At 35.0% G+C, this 24,708-nt stretch overlaps 1 protein-coding gene across 13 annotated transcripts in view; it reads left to right on the forward strand.

The window, feature by feature from the left end:
* Window positions 1-7,902: 7,902 nt before the first annotated feature.
* lrrfip1a (leucine rich repeat (in FLII) interacting protein 1a) overlaps window positions 7,903-24,708 on the forward strand; it is a 54,461-nt gene continuing 37,655 nt past the window's right edge. For 8 of the 13 annotated variants that reach the window (XM_056465277.1, XM_056465283.1, XM_056465279.1 and 5 more), the window contains exon 1: window positions 7,903-8,430. In XM_056465277.1, coding sequence (XP_056321252.1) covers window positions 8,341-8,430 — 90 coding nt within the window. In that variant the 5' untranslated portion in view covers window positions 7,903-8,340. The remainder of the gene's footprint in view (window positions 8,431-24,708) is intronic. The other 5 variants (XM_056465286.1, XM_056465288.1, XM_056465290.1 and 2 more) reach the window with 2 other exon arrangements.

Consider the following 24,708-nt stretch of genomic DNA (forward strand, 5'->3'; position numbering starts at 1 on the left):
AATAATAAATGACTGTATTTGTAGGTGTCCACAGTATCTATATTGTGCATGTTTATTATCATGATATATTAAATTATGTTGTAATGGTCTTTGTTTATTTGATTTAGGATTGGGGATTGTAGGGAATAGAGTTGTTTGTTTTCGTACCTTTTGTACGCAAAATTATATTTCATTTTATTTTATTTGTACAATGTAATTTATTTATTTGTACAGTCTAATATCTGTGGGGCTGTGTTAAGCCAAAGTTGGGTAAATTGTAGACAAATCCAAAAGTTGGGTTAAAAATGCAATTTACATTGATTTAAGAAAATTAAACCATCTTTAGATTTATCCATATTCAACCTAGTATTGTGTTAAAACAGCCAAGTATTTTTAGTGTATGGTCAAAAGGTGTTTTGCATTTGACATTTGATTACTTGTGAACTACTGTTGTTGATTGGTTTGTAGTATTGGTACAGTAACTTTCTTTGGTTTGGTATATATATATATATATATGTAGATAGATACAAGAAGGTCGCTGGTTCGAGCCTCGACTGGGTCAGTTGGTGTTTCTGTGTGGAGTTGTATGTTCTCCCTGCGTTCGCGTGGGTTTCCTCCGGGTGCTTTGGTTTCCCCCACAGTCCAAAGACATGTGGTACAGGTGAATTGGGTAAGCTAAATTGTCTGTAGTGTATGTGTGTGTGAATAAGCATGTATGTGTTTCCCAGTGATGGGTTGCAGCTGGAAGGGCATCCGCTGCATAAAACAAATGCTGGATAAGTTAGTGGTTCATTCCGCTGTGGCGACCCCAGATTAATAAAGGGACTAAGCTGAAAAGAAAATGAATGAATGAATGAATATATATATATAGTTGAAGTCAGAATTATTAGCCCTCCTGAATTATTATCCCCCCATTTTATTTTTCCCCAATTTCTGTTTGACGGAGGGAAGATTTATTCAACACTTTTCCTAACATAATAGTTTTAATAATTCATTTCTAATACCTGATTTATTTGATCTTTGTCATGATGACAGTAAATAATATTTTACTAGATATTTTTCAAGACATTTCTATACAGCTTAAAGTGACATTTAAAGGCTTAACTAGGTTAATTAGGTTAACTTGGCAGGTAATTAGGCAAGTTATTGTATAACGATGGTTTGTTCTGGAGACTATCAAAAATATATAGTAGTTTAAAGGGGCTAATAATTTTGACCCTAAAATGTTTTTTAAAAAATTAAAAACTGTTTTTATAGTAGCCTAAATAAAACAAATAAAACTTTCACCTGAAGAAAAAATATTATCAGACATACTGTGAAAATCCCCTTGCTCTGTTAAACATAATTTGTCAAATACTTAAAAAAGAAAAAAAACAAAGGGAAGCTAATAATTCAACTGTATCTATATTCCTGATGAATAAGTAGTCCAGTGTTAAATGTAATAAATTTCTACCAGATGTTGATAGTGTGTGGGATTGTTCTTTATAACTGTAGTGCAGAAAAAGTTATTTAAGCTTTTTTAACCTGAGTAATGTATGTTCACAAATGGAGTTTATTAACTTAATCGCTTCATTCAGTACAGGAATGATATCCGGCATTTCAGCGTACTACAGCAGCTGAGTTGCTGTTCTATAAATTAGCTAAGATCACGCAGAAGTACATCAAAAAACATCTTTCGCCTCCAGATACAAGCCCAGCTGAGAAATATGCACATGTGGTAAGTGCCATCCTGTGAGGAAAACAGACTGCAGGCCACACTATTGTGTTCCAGGTGGTTTCAGTTTCAAGCCTCCCTAGTGTGCCATGCAGGCCTGAAAGCAGTGTGGGGGTTCAAACAACTCTTCAACTGACATCAGGAGCTGATGTCCTGCCTGTGTTAACTGAATATTGGTGTAAAACTGACTCATTTTTGTCTGTTCAGACTTTGCAATGTAATTATATATTTCATTGCATCCTGAATGTTACAGATGTATTTTCATTTATCAGATCAAATGAGGGAGATTCTTTGTCTCTTTTGTCCACTTTCAGAAGGTTTCAAGAGCAGCAGATTTTGTTGTTGCTCTGATAGTGAGGCCAACACCAATGTCGGGTTTGTGTTCAAATTGGACCTTTTTTATCACTTTGAAACCAAAATAATCTGCTTTAGGTGCCAAAGTTTAAGTCTGGCTAGTGCACTTTAGCAGTACATCATGTAATGTTTAAGAATGTAGGCAGAGAGTAGGTGGTCTTCTTTTGTGACTGCTTGAAAACATTAACAGCACGAGTCTTTATATTGCAAAAGCAATCATGTTCAATGCAATTTCTACTTCCTCTGGAAGTGGTTGAAAGTGGACAAGCTCAAAACGTTTCAAACCCTGTTCACACCTGTATAGCATTGTCAATAAGTGCTGAAACTTTAAAAGTCAATCTTAATAGATAGTAAACAAGGCCTATATTCACAAATTCGATTCAATGCTCTGTGGACATACTGTATCTATTTTGCTGACACATCAGAGGAGATTTCATCTCAATAGCTTGTGACCTTTGGAGACTGTAATGTGAATGAAAGAAAGAACCACTTTGACTTTGCTTAGAAATAATTGTATCCATTATTTGTCTAAAAGTCCTTATCTTTTGTTATTGAGTATTAAAAACAATAAAGATTTGTCATGCCTGTTGTCACTTGATTTTCTCCAAATTCAAACATCATCATGAGGATCTACTGAATACAGGACTGCGGGTTTAAATGACTTCATCAAATAACCCAGAGGATAGAATATAAAATAATGTCTATCTTTTCCCAGAAGGACAGTGTCTTTACTGAGGAAGCTCCTTTGATACACCGCAAGCACATGGTGGAGTACTGTGTGCTGGTTTGAAGTCTCTAATTGGCTCCTTGTTTTGAGTAATGGAAACATGATATAAGCGATTCCTTATGGCTTGCACACTGGAAAAACAAAACAGAACAGTTCCATCATATGCTTTATGTCTAAATCAAAGATGTAATTCATCCGCTGTCATACACCAAATAATTGTTCAATTTTGACAATCAGTTTAATTCCATTAGTGGTTATGTGAAAGAATAGAAAGAAAGAAACCTCTCAGTTTGTAAAATAATCTTCATTTGCTTTCTGAAGATGATCTGAAGTCTTATGGCTTTATTAAACAAATGGGGACAGATTTTTTTTTTGAGAGAGAGAGAGAGAGAGAGAGAGTAAAATTTTAGGTGTAGTGCTTTAATTTAGGTTAAACATGCAAATATTGTTTTTTATGGCATGTCTAAGAATTGTACTATTGTACTAGCTAAACTAGAAACTCTTCAACGGACAAATTTGATATAATTAGCAGTGCACAGTTCTCTCTAAAAACGCCCTGTGTTTTAAATGCTAGACTTGTTTGAGGTTTACATGAGTTGAATGTTCGTTATAGACTGGCACATCAGGAAAGGTGTGGTGGATGCAAATACTGCACTACACCCAGAAAAATGTGTGGCTATAAAGACTGTCACCTAAACCGCAAATGCTTCCCTTTGCAGAGTCACATAACCGTCTAAGATCTCGTACCTGTTTTCTATTTTTTGACAGTACAAAATTTGTAGTTTTGTCATGCAACAAAATGACTTAATTTTGTTGAATGTTGAGAAGTGTGCAAGCAGCCTGTTGTAAACCTAATTTAGTTAAATTCTTTGTCATTTAGCACTCCCAACAAACATGCTCTTGGGCCGATGCTGGCTTTTTGTTGTTTTGCAAGGGCTATAAAACCAGCCCACACCAAATCCAAACAGGTCCTGTTAGCAAGCCCAGGTATGGCCCACAGCTGTGGGCTCACTGCAGGTTCTATGTGAATAGCCCACACTAGCGGACAGCTCACATTAATGACGCTGTCTATTTTATTTCTTTTATCATTTTAGTGTGTGTATGTCTTTAAAAACAGGGTGTATGAGGACTAGTAATGCAACAGGAGGCAGCTTTGAAACATTTCTGGATTGTGCAGTTTCCTTTGTCTAAACTTACCCTTTACACAACATTCATGCCAGCTTCTGTATTATCAATGTTTTAGATTGTATATGCTGGGATTGTATATGCTATATCACTTTGGGACACCTTGATTTTTGGACTGATTTAAGCGTATGGCACATTGAACCGCTGTCAACAGCTTGAGTTTCTTGTTCTCCTGTGTTTTTTGTGAATACATCTTTCCTACTATAGCTATTTTTGTGTCATTCTTTTAACACATACTAACCTCTCTCATACTACTTAAATCTGACCTCTTTTAAACTTTGCTGCTTACTGTCGATGCTGAAGCCCAGACTGCAGACCTTCATTGAATTAACACTGAAACTTAAGTGATGAATTTATCAGCTTTGCACCCTTAAATAACTGTTTTTCAATAAAAAATGCACTGATGAAGTAAATACGATAATTAAGGGATTAACTGAGCATTTAGCAAAAAGATGATAAGCATCTGCTGTTAACAAGCAGAATCACTGTGTTGGCCCAATGAAGGCTTCCTGGAATCTAGGTGAAGGATGCCCTGCATGTGGGACTAGCAATAAGGGGTCAACGTTTTGCCAGTGAGCAAACTCTCAATGGCTTTGCGCTGACAGTCCACTGGGGGCCCTTATGCAAAGTGGGTCATTAAGGACCAGCACAGGCTTATTTGCAGGGCTGTTGGTGGATGTGATTTTTCTATTTAGTAATTTGACATATGGGTAAAGCAAACCACTTTTTGAACAGGGTAATAACATGTTTTGTTTTATCCATATGTCAACAGAGCCATCAGCTTTACATATGTATTCCAACATGCCTGTCAGGTATGCATTGATCTAAGCAACTTACAACTGGATGCTAAACAGATGATCAGCCTACATGAGATTACAAGACGCTTATTTACAAACCAACTTATGAAAGAAAAACAATCTTTTTGTGTGTCTGTCTGTGTGTCAGTTGGGCCACTAACAAAAGGTGTGCTTACACATTTTAACATTAGTGTTTATTTTTAGTGTTATTACGGTGTTGTCTAAAAATTTGCTTCTACGTTTAGTTTTTCACTTTTCATTTTAGTGAGTTTGTTGTAGTTTTGAATGTACTTCAATCTCCAACATTTCAGTGTTTCATGTAATCAGTTTATCTGTCTAGTATGAATATTGCATTTCGGCTTTATTTCAATAAAAAGATAGTATCCTAAACAACATCAAGACACTAATCTGGTGTAAACATAAACTGACCTTATTAAAGCTTAGTAAAAGCAGTAAAACTGTGGTTTGAAATGGCAGCTGGGAAGAAAAGAGTCTTTGTGCCCTAAAAAACAGGGGCTAAAAAGACCACGCCAATCTGCAAAACCCTGAGCCATATACCAATTGACTCTAAAAATATACTATACATACACTATACATACACATACCTGCCAACACTCCCGTTTTTGCCGGGAGTCTCCCGTATTTCAGACCCATCTCCCGCCCACCTCCCGTATTGCACTGTCTCCCGGTAATCTTCCATCTTTCATCTTCATCCCTGGTTCCCAGTTCCCCCTGTCACCCAGAAGAGGTCACTATTTAGATCTTACTGTGAAAAATGGGGTTACATGATTTCATTAGACGTTTCCTTCAATTGCTTTTCAGTCAAATCCAAGCATATTCTGATGCATTTGTATGACCAAATAGCAAGAAAGGTTTTGTGGCCATTTAGTTCCCATATTTTTCATATAAGAAGCGAAAGATGAGGACACATTTGTTAAACAGGAGTAATAAATCCCACGTTTGAGATTGCAATGCTATCCATTTCCACTTAGGATCTGTTTGTATTTGAATGAATACAACTAGATTTCTTATCTGTGGACATCTGCTGAATCGTTTGCGAGGACATGTCTCTGAGGAATTTCCACAGGAAATGGGAAATCATTGCACAGCTGAGACAAATATGCCCTCAGGGAAGAAAATGAAACAAATGGGTTCTGAATAAATGTGCCATGTTAAGGTGCAGCTAATATTGAAGAAAACGCATCTGTAATAATTGTTTGCATTAAAGGCCCTTAGAAGAGAACAGTGATGGTGCAACAAAACACACTCTTAAAGGTGGTGTTTCACTGATGGATGTTTCAGCCTGCGAGGTTGTAAACATTTAAGATCAGTGAGAACAGGCTGTGTGCTTCCTGTCTTTGTTTCTTTGTTGAATCTCTTCTTTCTGAGTGTTTTATTTGCTTTATGAACTATGAAGAAATCAATTTCGCAAACATTTAGTCTTAAACTCTATGTCTAAAAAGCTCATTCGTCTACATCCACTTTTGGACTTTTGGACCCTGGAAATATCTACGATTGGAAGTTGATACAAAATCATCTCTGTTATTTAGTGCCTTTTCATGTTACAACATTCAGTGAAAAAGTATGACTTTATTCATTAATTAGTTTATAACGTTGTTCAACAAAAACTACTCACAAAACAGCAACAAATGCAATAACACAAGAACAAGAATACAAGAACTGTTTTTGATAGTTATAATACCGATATCTAGATATAAATCTAATTGGGAAAGCTTGTGTGGTCAGTTTTTTTGTTCATGTTTTTTAGGAAAATATTCTGTTCAACAAGGTGGAATTTATTAAATGTATAAAAACGTTAAATTGTTAAATATTTATTAAAATTTTAAATAACTGCTTTCTTCTTATTGTATGTAGTTTCAAATAAAATTATTACTCCAGTCATTATTGATTTTATTACTATTACCATTAATAATAATAATATTAATAATAGTAATAATAACAATAATAACAATAATATTTGATATTAGAGTGATCTCCGAAGGATCATGACTCTGAAGACTGGAGTAATGAAGCTGAAAATTCATCTTTAAAATCAATGGAATAAATTATTAAATTAAATGATAAACTACTTTTGAACAGTTATTTTATAGTGCAATAACATTTGACAATTTTACAATTTCTATACTGTATTTTTGATTAAATGAATGCAGCTTTGGTGAGCAGGAGAAGCTTATTTTAAAACATTTTAAAAACCTACTGACCCCAAACTTTTGACCGGTAGTGTATGAAATTAGCAAATGAATGATCTGTATCTTTTTCCAGTGATGGGCTGCAGCTGGAAGGGCATCCGCTGCGTAAAACATGTGCTGGATAAGTTGGCAATTCATTCCACTGTGGCGACCCTAGATTAATAAAGGGACTAAAGCCGAAAAGAAAATGAATGAATGAATGATCTGTTCTCATTTTGTTTAAATCGTCGGTCTCCATTAGATGGCAGCAATCTTCCACTAAACTATGGCATAATTTCCTACTTATCTCCATGAATCATAGTGAAAATGAAAGGTACATTTTTAACATCTACACAAATTGTAATAGCAGAGTTGATCAGGCCACCCCAATCTGACTAACAAAATAAATACATGTTTAAAAATCAGTAGTAATTTAGCTGTATTGAGGTGTAGAAAGGACATTTCTTATTTTTACCACTAGATGTCACTAAGTACCAACAACTGAAGACAGTATTATACAGATTTTACTTTACAAATAAAATACATATAAATAAAAATCAATTACATATTATAAAGGTATTAAATTTACATATTAAAGCATGTTTTATATTATAACAACTGGGGATGATTTGGGCTTTTTTATTTTTAGACCTACTAGATTAGGATGGAAGGTCTGACTGAGACCACCTAAATTTCATTCATTCATTCATTGCTTTGAGTCAATATCCGATTCCCTCTGTAAATACTGTTGTGTGCAATGGTAAATCTATGTTAGACTATACCAGTTAAAGAGTTTATAACATTTTGTTTTAATAAAAAATATTCAGAATGAAAGCATTTATTATTGTTGCGAAATCGGTGTATAGCCCACATGTGTACGACTTTAAGAAGTGCAAGATAAGGTTTCTGTTTATAGCCCCAGACTCCTATGATTAAAAATAGAGGAGAGGGTGTGCGAGCCCTGAAACTCCCCCAACAGACGCTTGAGACCATCTGCGTACCAACAGTGAACTAAAGCGAGAGAAGAAAACTTTTTACCCAGCAGTTACACTAACACTGTATAAATACCAAACTCTCTGTGCAAACAAACTCTAGACCATTTACAGCCATTTTGGCAGCTTCTCGGAGGCGACACGCGTGTCAAGAAAAGGCGTTTGCGCTCTCAGCACCGGTGACTCTTGTCTTTCACAGTACAGCAGTAGGAAGAGTGCAGAAAAGACGGATGTAACACAATGAACCGCGTCGCGAACGACACGACGTAGCCTCGCCGTTTTTGGCTAGAGTTGAAAACGCGCTTTCTTTTTCTTATGCCTTTGCTGGAGGAATAACTCTACCAAGTATCGGTTCTCACGCGCGAAGAGCGTGTGTTTCTCAGAAGGATTTTAAAGGTTACCAATGGGGTCTCAAGGGCCAGGACGGAAAAGAACCCCCAGCAAAAATGGGTTGACTGCAGAGGAAGATGCCCTCAACGTAATCGCAAAAGAGGTAACGTGGTCTATTCAGGGCTTAAAGTAACGTAAAAAGTTCAACTGCAGTGGTCTTCGGTGAAACATGACAATCACATGGTTTCAGTTTATTTAATAAACCAAAAACAGTAGGCTAAATAGTTTCACGAGTGTCCAATTAACACAACAACTGTCCAACTAAGGTAAAGTCGTAGTTTTTACCCTCATGTTGCTCTGTTTTTTCTTATACAGTAGTACTTTTAATTTACGAGCTCATTTCCTCTCATTGAAGCCATGTCTGCTTCCTCCCTGTGTGTTTTAGTTGTCTACTCATAGGTTTCTGAGTTGTGTAGATCAAAGTCTTGTATGCATCATGGCAGTAATGTATTTTGGCAGTGCTACCGTGTGTAACATTATCTGGGTTTTGATGTGTCAGAACAGGTGTTGGGTTCATGGTGGAGAACCTCGATTTGACTGCTTAGGAAATTATTTTTTACTCGTTCAAGTAATGTATATAACTTTATTACTTTGCACACCTAAAGTGGAAAGTAGTTAGTGTATTTAAAGTGCACGCGTTTCCACAGACAGTTAAACTTTATATGTAGCAAATGTTTAATGCTATTAATAGTAAGCGTGTCTCTGCTTGACACATCGTGCTCAGTGGTTTGGCATGAGAGAGGCCTTACTGTCAGCATTAACTGTCCTGTTGATTTTGACTGTGAAAAAATACAGTCCACAAGTATGTTGCATCTTTGTATTTGCTAAACATGTTTATTTAACAAACAAAGATTGCAGTTTTATTTTTCTTCTTTAATTTTAGGACGAAACACTTAATCTCAGAAATAAAAGTACAATTTTAAGCTACTAACATGGGGAGTAAATTTTACTTTTAAGATGCCAATAGGGACCCTTTAGAAATAGGCATGTACCTTTATAAAACAGTTGTACATCTATTTGTGAGAATGTTGGCAACATAATACAAAATCCATAAGCTAAAATATATAATAAACACCATACAAGAGCAGAAGATGCATAGAATTTTGGGACAGTTCAATGCTATCTCACAGCAATTCAAATTTTTTTAATTTAGTGGCTAATTCATATGAAATCGTATGATCTCATTCTTATAGTTTAGTATGATTTGCTTATCTCCCAATGACGGTGGGGTTGGGTGCCACGTCTTCTTTTAAAATTCACACATTTATGTATAAATTAGCCATTAAACTGACAAAAACGTAAAATAGTTATGCTTTCTTGTGAAATTAGACTTGACAGCTGCATACCTCTTCAAAGTAGTTTTTGAATGAATCATACAAATCCACTGCTCATTTCCGACCAGAGAACAGGTGAAGTTATTTTTACAAGTTTTAACATGTTTTTTTTCAATATCAGACACAGAAAATGAAGAGGACACAGCTGAACCTCATACCTGGTCTCTAAAACAGAATTTATTTTCTAAAGTTTATTTCATATATTTAGGTTATACGCTTGTGTGTAAGCAAGCCAAAATGTTCACTTAACTTTTGCGAACTCAAGTTAATTATTTCAAATGTACAATGCATTGAAAGCGACCACATAGGGAGGCATTGCACACGCTGGTGAAGATTGTGGGTGTTTACAGGGGTTTGTCAGATAAATATTCATTCGTTTGCAGCAACTGTGCCGAACAGCATTTCCCATTGTTTACATCCTTATTTATGTCCTTATGTCCTTGCAACAACATACAGTTTACGCCAGAAACTGTGCATGTAAAATATAAATCTTAACAAATAAACATACTTGTATATTGTGGCTCACAATCCACCTTTTTTTCAGTAATGTTGAAACAGCTCTTTCTTTAAGAAGAAGTTTTTGGCCAAATCCAGAACTGAACTGGGAGAGATTCTGGAAGCTGTCCTTATATATATATATATATATATATATATATATATATATATATATATATATATATATATATATATATATATATATATATATATATATATATATATATACACACACACAAACATATACATATATATATATGTATATGTATATGTATATGTTTGTGTGTATATATATATATATATATATATATATATATATATATATATATGCGCGCATATAATTAAATTGATAAATACTTGTATTTAATATTTTATTATTATTTTATTTTTTTATTTTCACATTCATTATTAACACAGAGCTTTACAGGACGAGGCTGTAGATTTTGCATTTATTCTGAAGAGGACAGATAAACAAGACTCCTTTTCCCATTTATCAGTACATTTGAATGCAGAATCGATGACTGTCTTTGACTCTTTTAAAATACCATCTTTTTAAGGGTTTAATTTTGTGTGTAAATATCAACAGCCTAAACTCATCCTAGTGTTACCTGCCAGTGCTTCTGTAATAGGAGCAGTACAATTGCTTAATGAAATTGAAACAGCTAAAAGGCGTACACAAAATTTCACAATTAAACACTAACAAAATTAAAGAAATAACCACGTCATCAAGTATTGTAGGCTGTGATATTTTTTTTTTTTTTTTTTTTGTGATTGGCCCCACATCCCATTGAGATGAGGAGAAAATTATTTTAGATGTTTTGATGTTTGTTGAACTTTGATTACACAGATAATAGGGAAAAAATGTAGTGTTCTATAATCTCTCATGTATGATAAAAAAATATGAGTTTTAATAACGAGAAGATCTGTAAGCTTGGTTGGGACTCATTCACACAAAGTATTTTGTTTATTTCAATGCAAACTTGACAACCTGATCACAGAAATGCTAGAACTTAAACGGAGACTGGTGTTATAGAACTTTTCATAACAAAAGAGTCTTTTTTTCGATTTGAACAATACGAATAAAAATCACTGAAAAGAATCAAAATATGGTCAAGTTCATCGCAAACATCTCCTCTCACGTGAACTGATTAGGAGTTGAGAGCTAGTTATTATGCTTTAATTTTGTGAATATACCCCCATGTGGATTTGGTCACATTAGTTTCTCTGAGGTTTGATTTCAGTTACAGTAGATTAAGACAAAAAAAATGTATGAAAAGCTCAACACATTTTCAAGCGTTCTGAATTCCCAAATAAGCTGTTTAAACAATCCTAAATATCTCCTTTTGAGTGCATATTTGCATCATGCCTTTCACTGTCCCATCTTTAATCACCCGGTACCTGCATTTATTGCTAATATGCTTTTGTCCCACACTGTCTCGATTTGTATGTTTGTTGATTCTGTAACAACGCTTTTAAAAATAGAAGGCATCCATTGACCAGCAGAGTCAAGACCAGACATGAAGTTTTGGGGGGGTCATTACAATTAGTTGAAGTAGGGAACCGGAGCATCTGATAATGGATATCTGCATCTGTAATCCTCAGTGGCTGTGCTTTTATTTGGTTCTCTCTAATGTAGCTAGGCTGTTTAGTGTTAGCGAGGGACTCAGTAGAACAGGAGTCAGAGAAGGATTTCCTGTAAAACAATTGCAACAATTGCTACTCAACACCACTTAAATTCTGTGTTCAGTTTGTCATTCAGTTGCACAGAAGTTGTGAACTGCTCAGACAAACAAATGACAAATAAATAGATTGTTTACACCTGTATGTGTTTGGTTCAAAACAACATTCCCCAAAGTTTTAGCACATACTAAAAAAGGTTTTAACACTCCTCGTTTGACTAGATGAGGCGTTTACATTTTTATTAGAGCAGGCCGAAGAAGACTGCTGGGGATTCTTATTGATCTGTAAGTTTGTGATGTTACAAAAGATGTCTGTTTCACATAAATGGTGTTCTTTTGACCTTTCTATTAGGGCTGGACAATTTGTGGCAAAAATGATCACTCATAAATGTTTCCCATTTGTCAGTATCATTAATTGTCACAATAAATGTCGAATATTTACTACCTTTAAGCATCCTGAATGAAAGTTGCTGTCAGAAACATTTAATTGATCATTTCTTTTTTGTTGTTGTTATAACTTGACAAACTTGTCAATCAGTTCAGCATTTCACAAATTTCTAAATTGTGTATTAAGTAAACTTAAAATCTTTTGCCAGCCTTTTTCCTGGCAAAATATTTGAACAAATAAAAGTATTTCTTGCTGCAAGTTCTAATGGATGATTGCAAATCATGAAACTGGTGTCTGATGCCAATGTCAATTCATTCATTTTCTTTTCGGCTTAGTCCATTTATTAATCTGGGGTCGCCACAGCGGAATGAACCGCCAACTTATCCTGCATATGTTTTAGGCAGCGAATGCCCTTCCAGCTGCAACCCGTCACTGGGAAACATCCATATACTCTCATTCATACACATACACTACAGACAATTTAGCTTACCCAATACACCTATACCTCACATATTTGGACTTGTGGGGGAAACCAGAGCAAAATTAATAAAATTAGAATATTTTAAAATATTTAAAACAATAGTTTTGTAATCGCATTTGACATTATAAAATGAAATAAAAACAAATGCAATTTTTGTGAGAGTGTTTGTTTTGGAAACCATCCATTACCCCACTGGTTTGCTGAGAAGTTGCACTCCACTTCTCTATAACAGCTCTAGGCTCTGTAAATTGAAAACAGTTATGGGAACAGCCTTTTCTCAGCCAGTTACTACAATTTTCTGTGAACCATTTGCATATCATCTACAGACTGATTTAGGATGCGATTCATGAAGTAACCATGTGCTTATCATTGTTTAGGATTGTGTGTTTGTGTGAATTGGATATGACATGGACAGTGGCTTGTCACTTATTGGTCATGCTGTGCTAAGCGAGACAGAAGTTGATTTTTGAGAGCAGTTACTCTCTTGTTGACTGACTGTGTAAAAGAGGATTGACTAGAAATCAGCTACTGTGATATGCAAGTGTGATGAAAGTGTGTACAATAATGTTTTAAAAACGTATGGCTTGTGTCCTGCAAATGCGGGTTGTGAATGAAATTGAACTAGGCTTACTGCTCTTGAAAAATATTTGGAAAAAAATCAAAAGAGGGCTAAACTTTGGTCATAACCTGTACATATTATTATATAGTCTTCCAATATAAAATATGTAAACAAGATAAAAACATTGTAATCCTCTTATTTTGGAACAAGAACTGTTTTTTTAAATATTGTAATCTGCCAGTTTTTTAGCATTCAGATTTTGTTCATCCTGAGTAGTTCTTTAATAAAATAAATGATTTATAATATCATTTTTATCATTTATAGAAATAATGTGAATGATGTACAGTCATAGCTTTAAACTAAAGCATAAAAAACTCCAATTATGGTTCAAATGTAAAGTAGAAGAAATGGGGTAAATGTAGATCAAGTCAAGAATTGATTTGTGACCCTCGAATCAAAATCGAAATAGTATCTGATTGTGAAGTCCCTAAAGATTCCCACTCCTACAAGTCGTCTAGATGACTAAACTATGCTCGGACTTCAGATGAGTGACCGTTGTCTGACTGTTAATATTAAACTCGTTGTCATGAGTTTCAGCCATTTGAAAGTCCTAAAGCCATAATACGTAATCATGTGCCCACACACATTTGTAGATTTATACATAGCAGGCACAGCAGCACATTAACACCTGCTTATCACTGGTGCATGACAATCACAACTTTATATCTGCCTCTCTCTGAATGAGTGAAGGTTAACCCCGCTCTTGATTGTATTCAGCAGTTCCACTTAGTTCCATTCAAAAGCGATGTTGCAAAACTGTAGATGCATGTTGAAGCAAGACACTTTTACAAACTATGAAATAATGTCAGCACACTTTAGTCACAGATCCTTTTTCGCACACTGACATCTTTCACCAAGAATGGAACCTTCCCATATAAGGACAAGGATTCAGAAAGGGTTTTCTTCCTTTTTTTCTGACGTCACGATGGCCCCTGAAGATTGTTATCACAATTGCTTTCCTGTTTATTCGCTGCTGTTGGGACACATCCTGTAAGAAGGAGTAACACTGAGTCCATATGGCTAATATTCTTGATGCTGATTGGTCAGCATGTATAAGCTGGGGTTAGTCTGATAACTGCTTAATCTTTTGTCATGTGTTGTATGACAAAAAATCTTTTACGTTCTACTTTGTGTTAATAAGCAGGATACCAGGATGGACGAAAGCATCACTAGCCTAATCTGCTGGTGCTTATTTATTACTTAACTCTTTTTCAGATCATCTCTGCTGCTTGCTTACTAATCTACTTTCATTATTTACTCTCAAACTGTTTGACTAATTTCTACACTCAAGAATAAACCACAACTTTATTATTTGCTTACTTAATCAAGAATCCTCAATGTACACTGTAAAAAAAGCTGAGTTCCACACATTTCCTTCATGTTGTCGCAACACGAATTGATTGAAGGGGCAGACCAGAGGGTATTTTTAAGCCTTGGTTGTGTTTATAAGATGCAAAGCAATGTGTGCTCATGCTTCATTTGTAGAAAATCACGTTGTTATTTTTTTCATATATCTTTAATTATGTACAGCTACTCTGCTAACATGAATACGACTGTCATTTTTCTTAGTTCCTCTGCAGACCCGCCCACAAGAGGCTCTGATTGGTCAGCTAACATAATGCGCTGTGATTTGCAAATAATAATCTCTGTTATAACATTGCAGCACCTCTGGCCATGCTCTTCACTGCATGGGCTGTATGTGCATAACCTGAAGGGTTTATGACATCATGAACAAAGATGCATTTTTTTGTAGTCTTCAAATTCGTTCACTGTAGTCTTTGCTAAGCTAACTCTGTAAAAGCCAATGTCTCCCTTTCGCAGTGAACTTTGAGCATAATACATTCAGAGATGTTGTTTATGTTCACGCAGCTAGATTACACATCAACTAAAGTTTAAAATATGATATTGTAGTGGACTACCCCTTTAAGGTAACTTAATCGTTCTTACAAATTTGAGTGGATTGAATATAAAACAACTCATTTTAAGTAGTTTGAACAAGCAGAAAAAGTCATTTTTTAGCCAGTTACCATACATGTAGCTAGTTCAATGAGTATTACATGTAAGGGATAATCAATTGCTTGCCGTGCGTTAAAGGATTTCAATGCACGACGTGGAGGCGAAGGGAGAGAGAGAGCATGCATGTGTGTGCTATTTATGCCTGCTGGTATTAATATGCGAATTCATCAATCCAATCACAGGTGGACAAATAAGACATTTCCAGTCACACCTGGAGTGTGTTTCCAGTCACACATGTTTCCATTGTTTACTTTTCTACCAGTTCTCTGATGAGGGAGAATCTGTATGTATATTGGCTTTCGCTTAACATTACTTACAAATATTGCGAAAGCTGGGCTACCTATAGCAGAATTTCCATGATTTACATTTCATAATCAACATACAAATCTTATTAAAGTACCATATCAATTAAATACGCTTTAGGAGTATTACGCATTGGCTAATGAAATTGATGATAATTTATTTCCTATCAATTTTAAGCCTTCACACTTTTTTTTTGTTTTAACATGCTGTTTTTATAAAAAACACCTTTAACAAATATTTTTGAACATCTAAAGTAAATCTTGTTATTATGCCTCTTTCGAATCAAAGTATTAGGCTAAGCAAACTGATCTCATGGTATTGATCCAACAAAAAGACCACGATCGCTGCTTTAAGTAGAATAATGTTACGATTATTAAAACACGTTAATCTATACACATGAAGTAAAACATTCACAAAGCTGTATCTTATGAAACGTGTTGGTGGAGCTGCCACTGACCGCCTGGAGCTTCCAACATTTTTAAACATATGCTATCCTTATACACAAACTGCCGATTTGACTTTAAAATAATTATATTCTCCTTGAAAAATTCTTAACTTGATTTTGTGGCATAATTTATGAGTATTTTTGCATTTTGCAGGCCTCTTCGGTTCCTTTGCAACACATGCAAGTTACTATGGTAATTATAAACGTTTGGGAGAAGCACATTTATTTCGAACTGTGATCAAAACTGACTGGAACTACCTGTGCGTTTCAACAAGAATAATGCACACCCTCCAGCCAATCAGAATCAAGGATTTAAACAGACCATGGAATAATACAAAATAATATTGCTTTCTATTAAAACCCTTAGTATAACCAAAAACTTTGTCTTTGAAACAGAAATATTAGTTGGATTTGCATGGTAGTCTTACATTTGCAAAAACCTTATTAAAAAAAATACTTTTTCTTGTTTAAAGATTATATTCCATGATATAAGGGTTATATTTTCAGAAACATAAACAACAAAAAAGAGGAAATGGTCTGTTTCGTGATTTATTAACTTACAAGGTCATGTTGTGGATTTTTGTTCTGATAGGACTGTTTGCTTAAGGGAACAGAATGCACATTTGGACAACCTCTTGCTTTGGTTTCTGATTAGCCGCTTGGTACAAGTTGTAAGGGCTGATTTGGCATGTGTTATTTGAAAAGTATGCATACGAGTGCACACACATACACACACACACACAAATCAAACCTCAATCATCAAATGAGTATAATTCCAGAACCACAATCAAAATGTTAATGTCAGATGAAAATGCACTGCTCATCATGACAGACAAATGAAAAATTCAACTTAAGTATACAATATACACAAACATAAGCTACATATTTTATTCGACATGCAAGTTATTTCAAATGTAGGCTGTAGGAGGCCTTATGTTCCACTAATACACACAAGGCACGGCTTGACAATTTCTGTCAATACAGTATATGCTAAATAAAACCTCTATTTTTGTCATGCAGAAGCAAAAGTAAAGGATTACATTATTTGTGTTTAATCTACTCTCCCAAAAACATGTGTTGCGCTTTTGTAAACAAAAGAAATGCTATATTTTTCTATTATTTTTCCTTTCCATCCACATAAAGGCTACATACAGGTGTGTTATGTGTCTGTTTTTAAAGCTGCAATTTGATATTATCTTAAGATTCTAATGTTATCACTTATTAGTTAATGTCCAGTCAAAATTGAATGAAATGAAAAAACAAAACAAAACAAAGAGCCTAAAGTGCCATTTGTGGTGTTGCATATGAGAGGTTTCATATCGGACTATGTCATATAGACTATAACACACTCTCATGTGTTAATTTTTGTTGGCATTTTGGGAGGAGTAAAATTAACATGCATTTAGACTTGTCCAGTTTTATCTGTAATGTGTCTGTCCTGAAGTGGTTTGAGTGGTCTGATTTATATTTGCATTGAATTTGTTTCGGATGGCATTTAAACCTGCCTTTTATATGATCTGATAGCTATCCAATCAAAATAATGCATGAAGTGAGCAGTGTAAACATCCTCCAAATGAAGAAACACAGTACAGTGCAGTAACTAGGATGGGTTACATTTCATGTTTGGGAGAACTATACTTTTTAATCTCTTTTAACAAAATGTACAGCACTTATCAGCTATTTTCCAGTAGAATCCTCACCTGTGGCAAGGTAAAATTATGCCTTAGAACAGAGAGCACTTTGAGTTCCATTAAAAACCAGCCACCAGTACACGAGATACTCTTTCACCTTGCGTTCATCACTGTCGTGCAACTCTCGCTTATTCCCACATTTCAACAAGCTGAAGTTTCTGTCTCAAGCTTGCTCTTGAGTAACTCCTGCGGTCGGTGAAGCAAGTTTTGTTCAGCATTGGTCAAGCTTCTCTTTCTGTGAAGAGCTGCTTCTGTGTGCAGTCACCTGAGACGGGCAAGCTGGTACCTACCAAAACATCACCCTGCCTCAGGTTTCTCAGGGTTTAACGTTGAAGTGTATCATTTCTGAGCCAGGCAAAATAATGATGCAGACACCATTGGTTGAGACAGAACAGGACATGTGGAACTGCTCAAATAAAATAATGTTTTGATATGACCACAGAGCCACTGTGTTTGATCTCTTTAAATAACCAAAATGAATGGCTGACTTTTACAGTTACAGTACCTCTACTAAACTGGCATAGGAAAATATTTAACAGCTAGTTTTATAGTGACTGTGGCTTTATGTTATTTCATACCTGTAAACAAAATTTATTCTGTTGCATGTAATAGAAAACATTTTGATGAATGTTTTAACAGTTTTGTCGATATAATGAATGCAGGTTGTAAGCATATCTGGCCCTTTTTTAGAGATGAGAAGTTAGCCATTGATATGCTTTACTTTTTTTCAATTTAATTTTCCTTTAAGATTTTTTGCAATTGTAGCATTTAGGCATTTGTTTGTAAGAGATTAGGATCGGCTGTCATAACCCTATCGTTATTTTCTGTCAGTTGTCATGCCAGTGTTGTGCAGCATGTGACGGTTTACTTTACAGTATGCTTTTAAGCAAGTTTACTCATGATCATTAAAGGAGACACTAAAAATGATTTTAGTAACTTTAATGTATTGAAAGTTTGCACCAAATATAAATAGGAATTAACAAGTATCAGACTGAGAGCCAGTATCAGCAGATAATATCTTGGATCAGATCAAATCAGTGTCACAAAAACCTGGATGTCCTTATATTGAATTTCAGAAATAAAGATACACAAGCTCTTCACTGAGGCAGTGCCCTTTCAAAGGATACACGTTTACTTTGTACCTAAAGGGTCCACATTGATACTTTAAAGATACTTATTACTTAAACCGTAAATAGTATCTCTTTGAGGTATCAATCTAAATCCTTAAGGAACAAATGTGAACTTTAGAAAGGGCACTGCCCTAGAAACAGCTGGTGTACCTTGTTTCTGAGACTGTACCATATAAAAATAATAATGATGATGATAATAATAATAGTGATAATAAAAGCACATTTATTTGTGTAACACATTTGATACGTAGCATGGAACTTGGTGCTTTACAAGTATAAACAAATATTAAAAACAACATTGGGTACTCAAATATAGAACCAGATAAGCAAATACAGAAAACAAAAGAAACGAAGTATAAGCAAATACTTACAACAAATATATACACACATACATACATTCATACATATGCACACTCTCACGCATGCATGCATACATGCACATACTAGTATTACAGTTGAGATTTCCTACATAGATACTATTATATGTCCATAAATTCACCTTCATGCATTTGTATATACAACTTCATGTAGAGAGCTGTGAAATATTAGTATATGTATTGCAAAAACTTTTTTAGGAACTCTCCCTCTAACTTAGCAAATTAGGTTCATACAAAATATAATGCATTAAAGGGGTGGTCCAGAGTGTATTTTTAAGGCTTGGTTGTGTTTATAAGATGCAAAGCAATGCGTGCTCATGCTTCACTTGTAGAAAATCACATTATTTTTTCATATATCTGATTTTGATTATATACTGCTACTCAGCTAACATTAAAACGACTGTTATATTTCCTCCGAAGGACTGCCCTCAAGAGGCTCTGACAAGTGTCTTTCACATGTATTCGGGTTATAAGCATGTGTAAGTAATATGAAACGTTCACATGTCTTTTGCGAGTTCGTTATCTGAGATGGAGAACGTACAGAAAGCAGCTGCATAGAGAGACCCTGCAGTGCTGCTGCAAGATTGTGTGTGTTTACAGCGGTTTGACTGATAAATAAGAATATGTAGTTAAATTGTTAATTATCCCAAACAGCATTTCCTGTTGTTTACGTCCTTGCTACAACATACCATTAACGCTAGAAACTATTCATGTAATAGATCAATTTTAACAAATAAAATACTTAAAAGTTTGGCTAACAATCCACAGCTTCCTCTATTATGGTGAAGCTGCTGCTCCTTTTGAGGAGTTTTAGCCGTATCCAGCGATGGACTGGGAGAGATTCTGTGAGCTGTCCTTTGTCAAATGCTAGCTATATCTTTTTAATAATTCTCTGGAACATATTTAAAATTAAATTGTAAGCACTACTCTCATTACTCTCATCTAAAGTCGTGTCCTTTGGAAGCCTAAATACAGAAACAGAAGAAGCTCTTTGAAAATAGCAGCGTTTGGACGGCATTTTAGCTTTCTCTTCTATAACATTACAGCACATCTGGCCATGCCCCTTTGCTGCACGGGGTGTGTGCGTAACCTGAAGGGTTTATGATCTCACTAACCCGGATGTATTTTTGTTGTCCCCAAACTTTGTTCACTGTAGGCTTTGCTAAGCTAGCTCTGTAAAAGCCAATGTCTCCCTTTGCATTGAACTTGAGCATAATACATTCAAAGATGTTGTTTGTGTTCACACATCTTCATAACACATCAACTAAAGTTTAAAATATGATAGTGTAGTGGACCGCCCCTTTAAAGCTAAGTAATCTTATCATAATTTTGCTTCTTTGTCTTTCTCTTTCTTTGTTGTATTCATTTTCTCCATTCTCTGATTGACCCAAATTAATGTTATCAAATTATATTTTAAAGATTTTAGCCCTACAGTACATGATTTTTATTCATTTATTTTTTAGAAAGCTTTTTTTTTTTTTTTTTTTTTAATGAATGTCTTCCGCAGAACCCAGTAACCTGCTAAAATATGGAGACAGTACACACAGATCAGACGTTGTTTGAATTCTGTTTGACATGGCAGGCTGGCACAATTTATGTAGGTGTTAATATGGGCAGAGCAGAAATGTGGCAGACACCTCCAGTGATCTCATATGTTCCAGTCTCCGGCTCTTATGCTAGTACTCAAGTGAAAAAGACTGTTTATGTCTCATACTGAAAACTGTTAATCCAGTTTAAACAGATGGTAAAGGGATACACATTTTCAATAGTTAGCTTTCCACATTAAGATGACATAAACTGGCCAGGAGCTCATTCAGTTTATGTAAGTCATAGTTTTAGAATTAATATTGTCTATTTTTATGCAGTATTAACCTTCGTCAGGGTAACTGTCCAAAAATCTCCTGATCAGAGAGCAGTGGTTCACTGCTGGTCATTTGTGTTGTATTTCTACTACTTTTCTCTTCGTTTTCTTTTTCAGTTACAGCTAGTCTATTAGCAGTCCAGCTGATTAGCATGTACCCGCTCAGCCTGCCATGCTGCTGGTACAAAAGGCCGTGGGAGAGAGAGAGATCTGGCGAGCTTGGCATCTCCTCTGTGGTATTTATGTCAACAGATAAGAACTCTTGACTGGCATTCATGAAACACACAGGGTCTTCTGAATGGCAGGCATGTCCTGGATGTCTTCCTTAAAAGGGATCGAATGAAGGGTTTTAGTAAATCTGTCGACAGTAATCTTTGAATTACAACTTTCGATCTTGCAGAATTAAATTTTTATTTGAACTGTAACTTTGTTGGTTGAACTTGAAGTTATAGGGATGATCTTATTACTGGCACTCCCTATTGCAGGCACAGCATATTATCACAGTTCTCTATATCAGGCCAATGCTGTTGATCCAATTGTATGACTTTTTAACATTTTTATTTAAGTTTTATACTTGCCATAAAATAGCCATGTCATAATTTGTAGATAATAAAATCTATAGGTTCATCCCAAGGCATGTTTTGATTCACTATTCGATACAGTTTCTATCATAATTGTGTGTGATGTATCCACACAGAAAATTCCAGACAGATAAACTGCTATCACATACACAGAAAATGCACAGTAGGGCTGCAAAATTCAGCATGGGAAGATAATCGTTTTTAAAATATACAGCGGTTTGGAAAAGTCAAGGTTTTTGGCAAATTTTTCTGTTATATTGTTCCTAGGGTACATGTAGGATTTTTTTTTTTTTTTTTTTTTTTTACGTCTTTGTTTTTTTTGGATAACAGTATCTCCAGCAGAAAATATATCCAAAGATACTGTTTTAAATTGTAAAGAAATCTGTGTTTCTGAAACTAATGAATAATGTTGTGTATCATAGGGAAGCAAAGCGTCCATCGGGTACACACTTAAAAATCTTGCTGGAAGTAGTAGGTCATCTGGGTACTTCCCACATACTGTTTTTTCGAATTCTATGAATTTGAACATACTACTCTGCTCGCATACTGATTTTAGTATACTATATACTATAGAAGTATGCAATTTCGAATGCAGCCATTGTGTTCAAATGGAAAAAAGTGTTTTTTACCAGACATTTAAAAAGAATATATTTTAGAGCAGTAATCACAGTACCGTGAAACCGTGGTATTTTTATCCAAGGTTATCATACCGTTAGAATCTTATATCGGCCCATGCCTATGCACAATATAGCATTCAGCATCAATATCGCAATGTGTTTATTCACAATAGTCACATCGCAGAATCTGTAATGTTGAGTTTATATTATAATTTACCATTAGCATGTGTTTCTGATGTTTTTAAATACATAATTGATTAAAAGCTTTAATGAAAGAATTGATTAAAGTGTATCATTATCATTCAATTACTGTACCTGAATACTGTTAAACTCAGAAAACAATAAAACACTGTTGATTTTAATTGTATCTTTTTCTTGATTTTATTTAACTATGCTTGTAGACTAGATTATTAGATTTTATGCAGGATTTACTCACGTACAGGATCATCTCAATCAATCTAACATTATATATTCTTCCCGAATAGAAGTATTAAGTCATCTGGTGAAATTATACTCAATATTGCAATATAAATTGCAGAATAACAAAATATTGCAATGCTCGATTTATTTATTTATTCATTCAATATCGTGTGGCCCTATTGCAAAGAAAAAAAAAAGTGTTGTATAATGTTAGGGATCAACAAACAAGACCACAGATGAAATGATGTACTGTATATGAGACCATATTTGCATACACTGTAAAACCCAAAAAGTTAAGGTTAAGTTAAAAAGTTAACTCAAACTGTTTGAAGAAACCGATTGCAACAAACCATTTAAGTTCAAAAACTAATCCAAATGAGCACTGTGAACTTAATCCATTTGAGTAAATGAAGCAATTTGAGCACAGTAAAACCCAATAAATGAAGAGAACTCAAACCAAATGAGTACGGTAAAACTCAATAAGTTAAGGCTACTTAAACCGTTTAAGGAAACCGATTACCACAAACCATTTTAGTTAAACTAATTTATATGAGTACTGTGAACTTAATCCATTTAAGTTGAAGTAATGAGGTATTTCATTAACAACGAGTTAACTCTATTCAAATGAGTAGAATTTACTTTGTCAATTTTGAGTTAACTACACTCATTTCATTTGATTAAGTTGACTGTTGGGTTTTACAGTGTATGTGAAGTGATTATACTGTACATTGGGATGTACATATATACAAACACCAGACATTGTGTTTATTTATAGAGATTGTATTTGTATACTGGCATGTCTGTATGTGAGCGTCAGATGTTACCTCACCTTCCATAAAAGGCATTTGTATCAACATTTATGTCATTTAATCTCCATTTCAGTTACTACTGAAATGAATACTGATAAGTAAACTTCTAGACATTACACCATAGCCACTTAGTGCAATCAAACAGTATCTTATCTTTTTAAACTCTGGCAGAACTGGCTCTTCATTCCCACTGAGAACAGCAGCGTCACAGAACTTTCGTTAAATTAGAGCATTTGGGTTTATTGATAGAGCCCGCTCCATTTGGGTCGTTAAAAATAGCTGTTGAGGAGAGAGTGAGATGAGAGAGGTGTGTGAAATAGGCCAGTTTGTTTTCCTCTTCTGTGTGCGAATGGTCATGATGGGGGAAAATACTGATGACCCTGGCTATCAGATGCTCACTGTGACTGATATCATGGTCTACTTTGACAACTGCAAGAAGGTAGGCTTTATTATGAATATGGGTAATCAAATATGTTTGTTCTTTTAGTTCAGGGTGGGATGCAGTGCATGATTTCTTTTTCAGCGATGCAAACCTGCTTGGATTACTGTATGCAGACTTGTTTGTTGGTATTTTTTTAAGGATTATGAAGCAATTCATAAGAAATGCCTCACGAGACTTTAGTATAGTGGATGATTCTCTTCTGTTCATGTAAATCAGCTCACATCAGGACCAAGCAGTGATGGGCGTTTGTGCGATCAGTGGTTGGTTCTGTTAAAACTGCAGGAAGGGTGTGATCCAGCCTCATTGTGAATGACTCAGCCTTCTGACTTCCTGCTATGGTCAAAAAAGGCATAGTTTTGGTTACTCTGTTAGTCACGCAGTCTTAAAGAGTGCATTTATTTGGGACTGTTTTTTAGAAGATTCTATTACTCTTTATGTTTAGTCTAAGTGTTTTTCCCAAATGAAAAATTATTCAGCATCTTCAGCACAGTCTCAAATCCCTGCTGGATGTAACCCTGTTATTTTGCAGCATGTCTGCATAGGTGCATTGCTGTGCTCGTGGAAATTGTGTGTTGACATTAGCGGGAACCTGTTATAAACTTGTTTGGACAGCTGTGTAATTGCTGGAGGTTTGCTTTATCTTGTCTCTGGCAGTTAATCTACACAATCATCTGCCCTCATTACTATTGTAGC

This window comes from Danio aesculapii, chromosome 9 (assembly GCF_903798145.1).
Source record: "Danio aesculapii chromosome 9, fDanAes4.1, whole genome shotgun sequence".
NCBI lineage: Eukaryota > Metazoa > Chordata > Actinopteri > Cypriniformes > Danionidae > Danio > Danio aesculapii.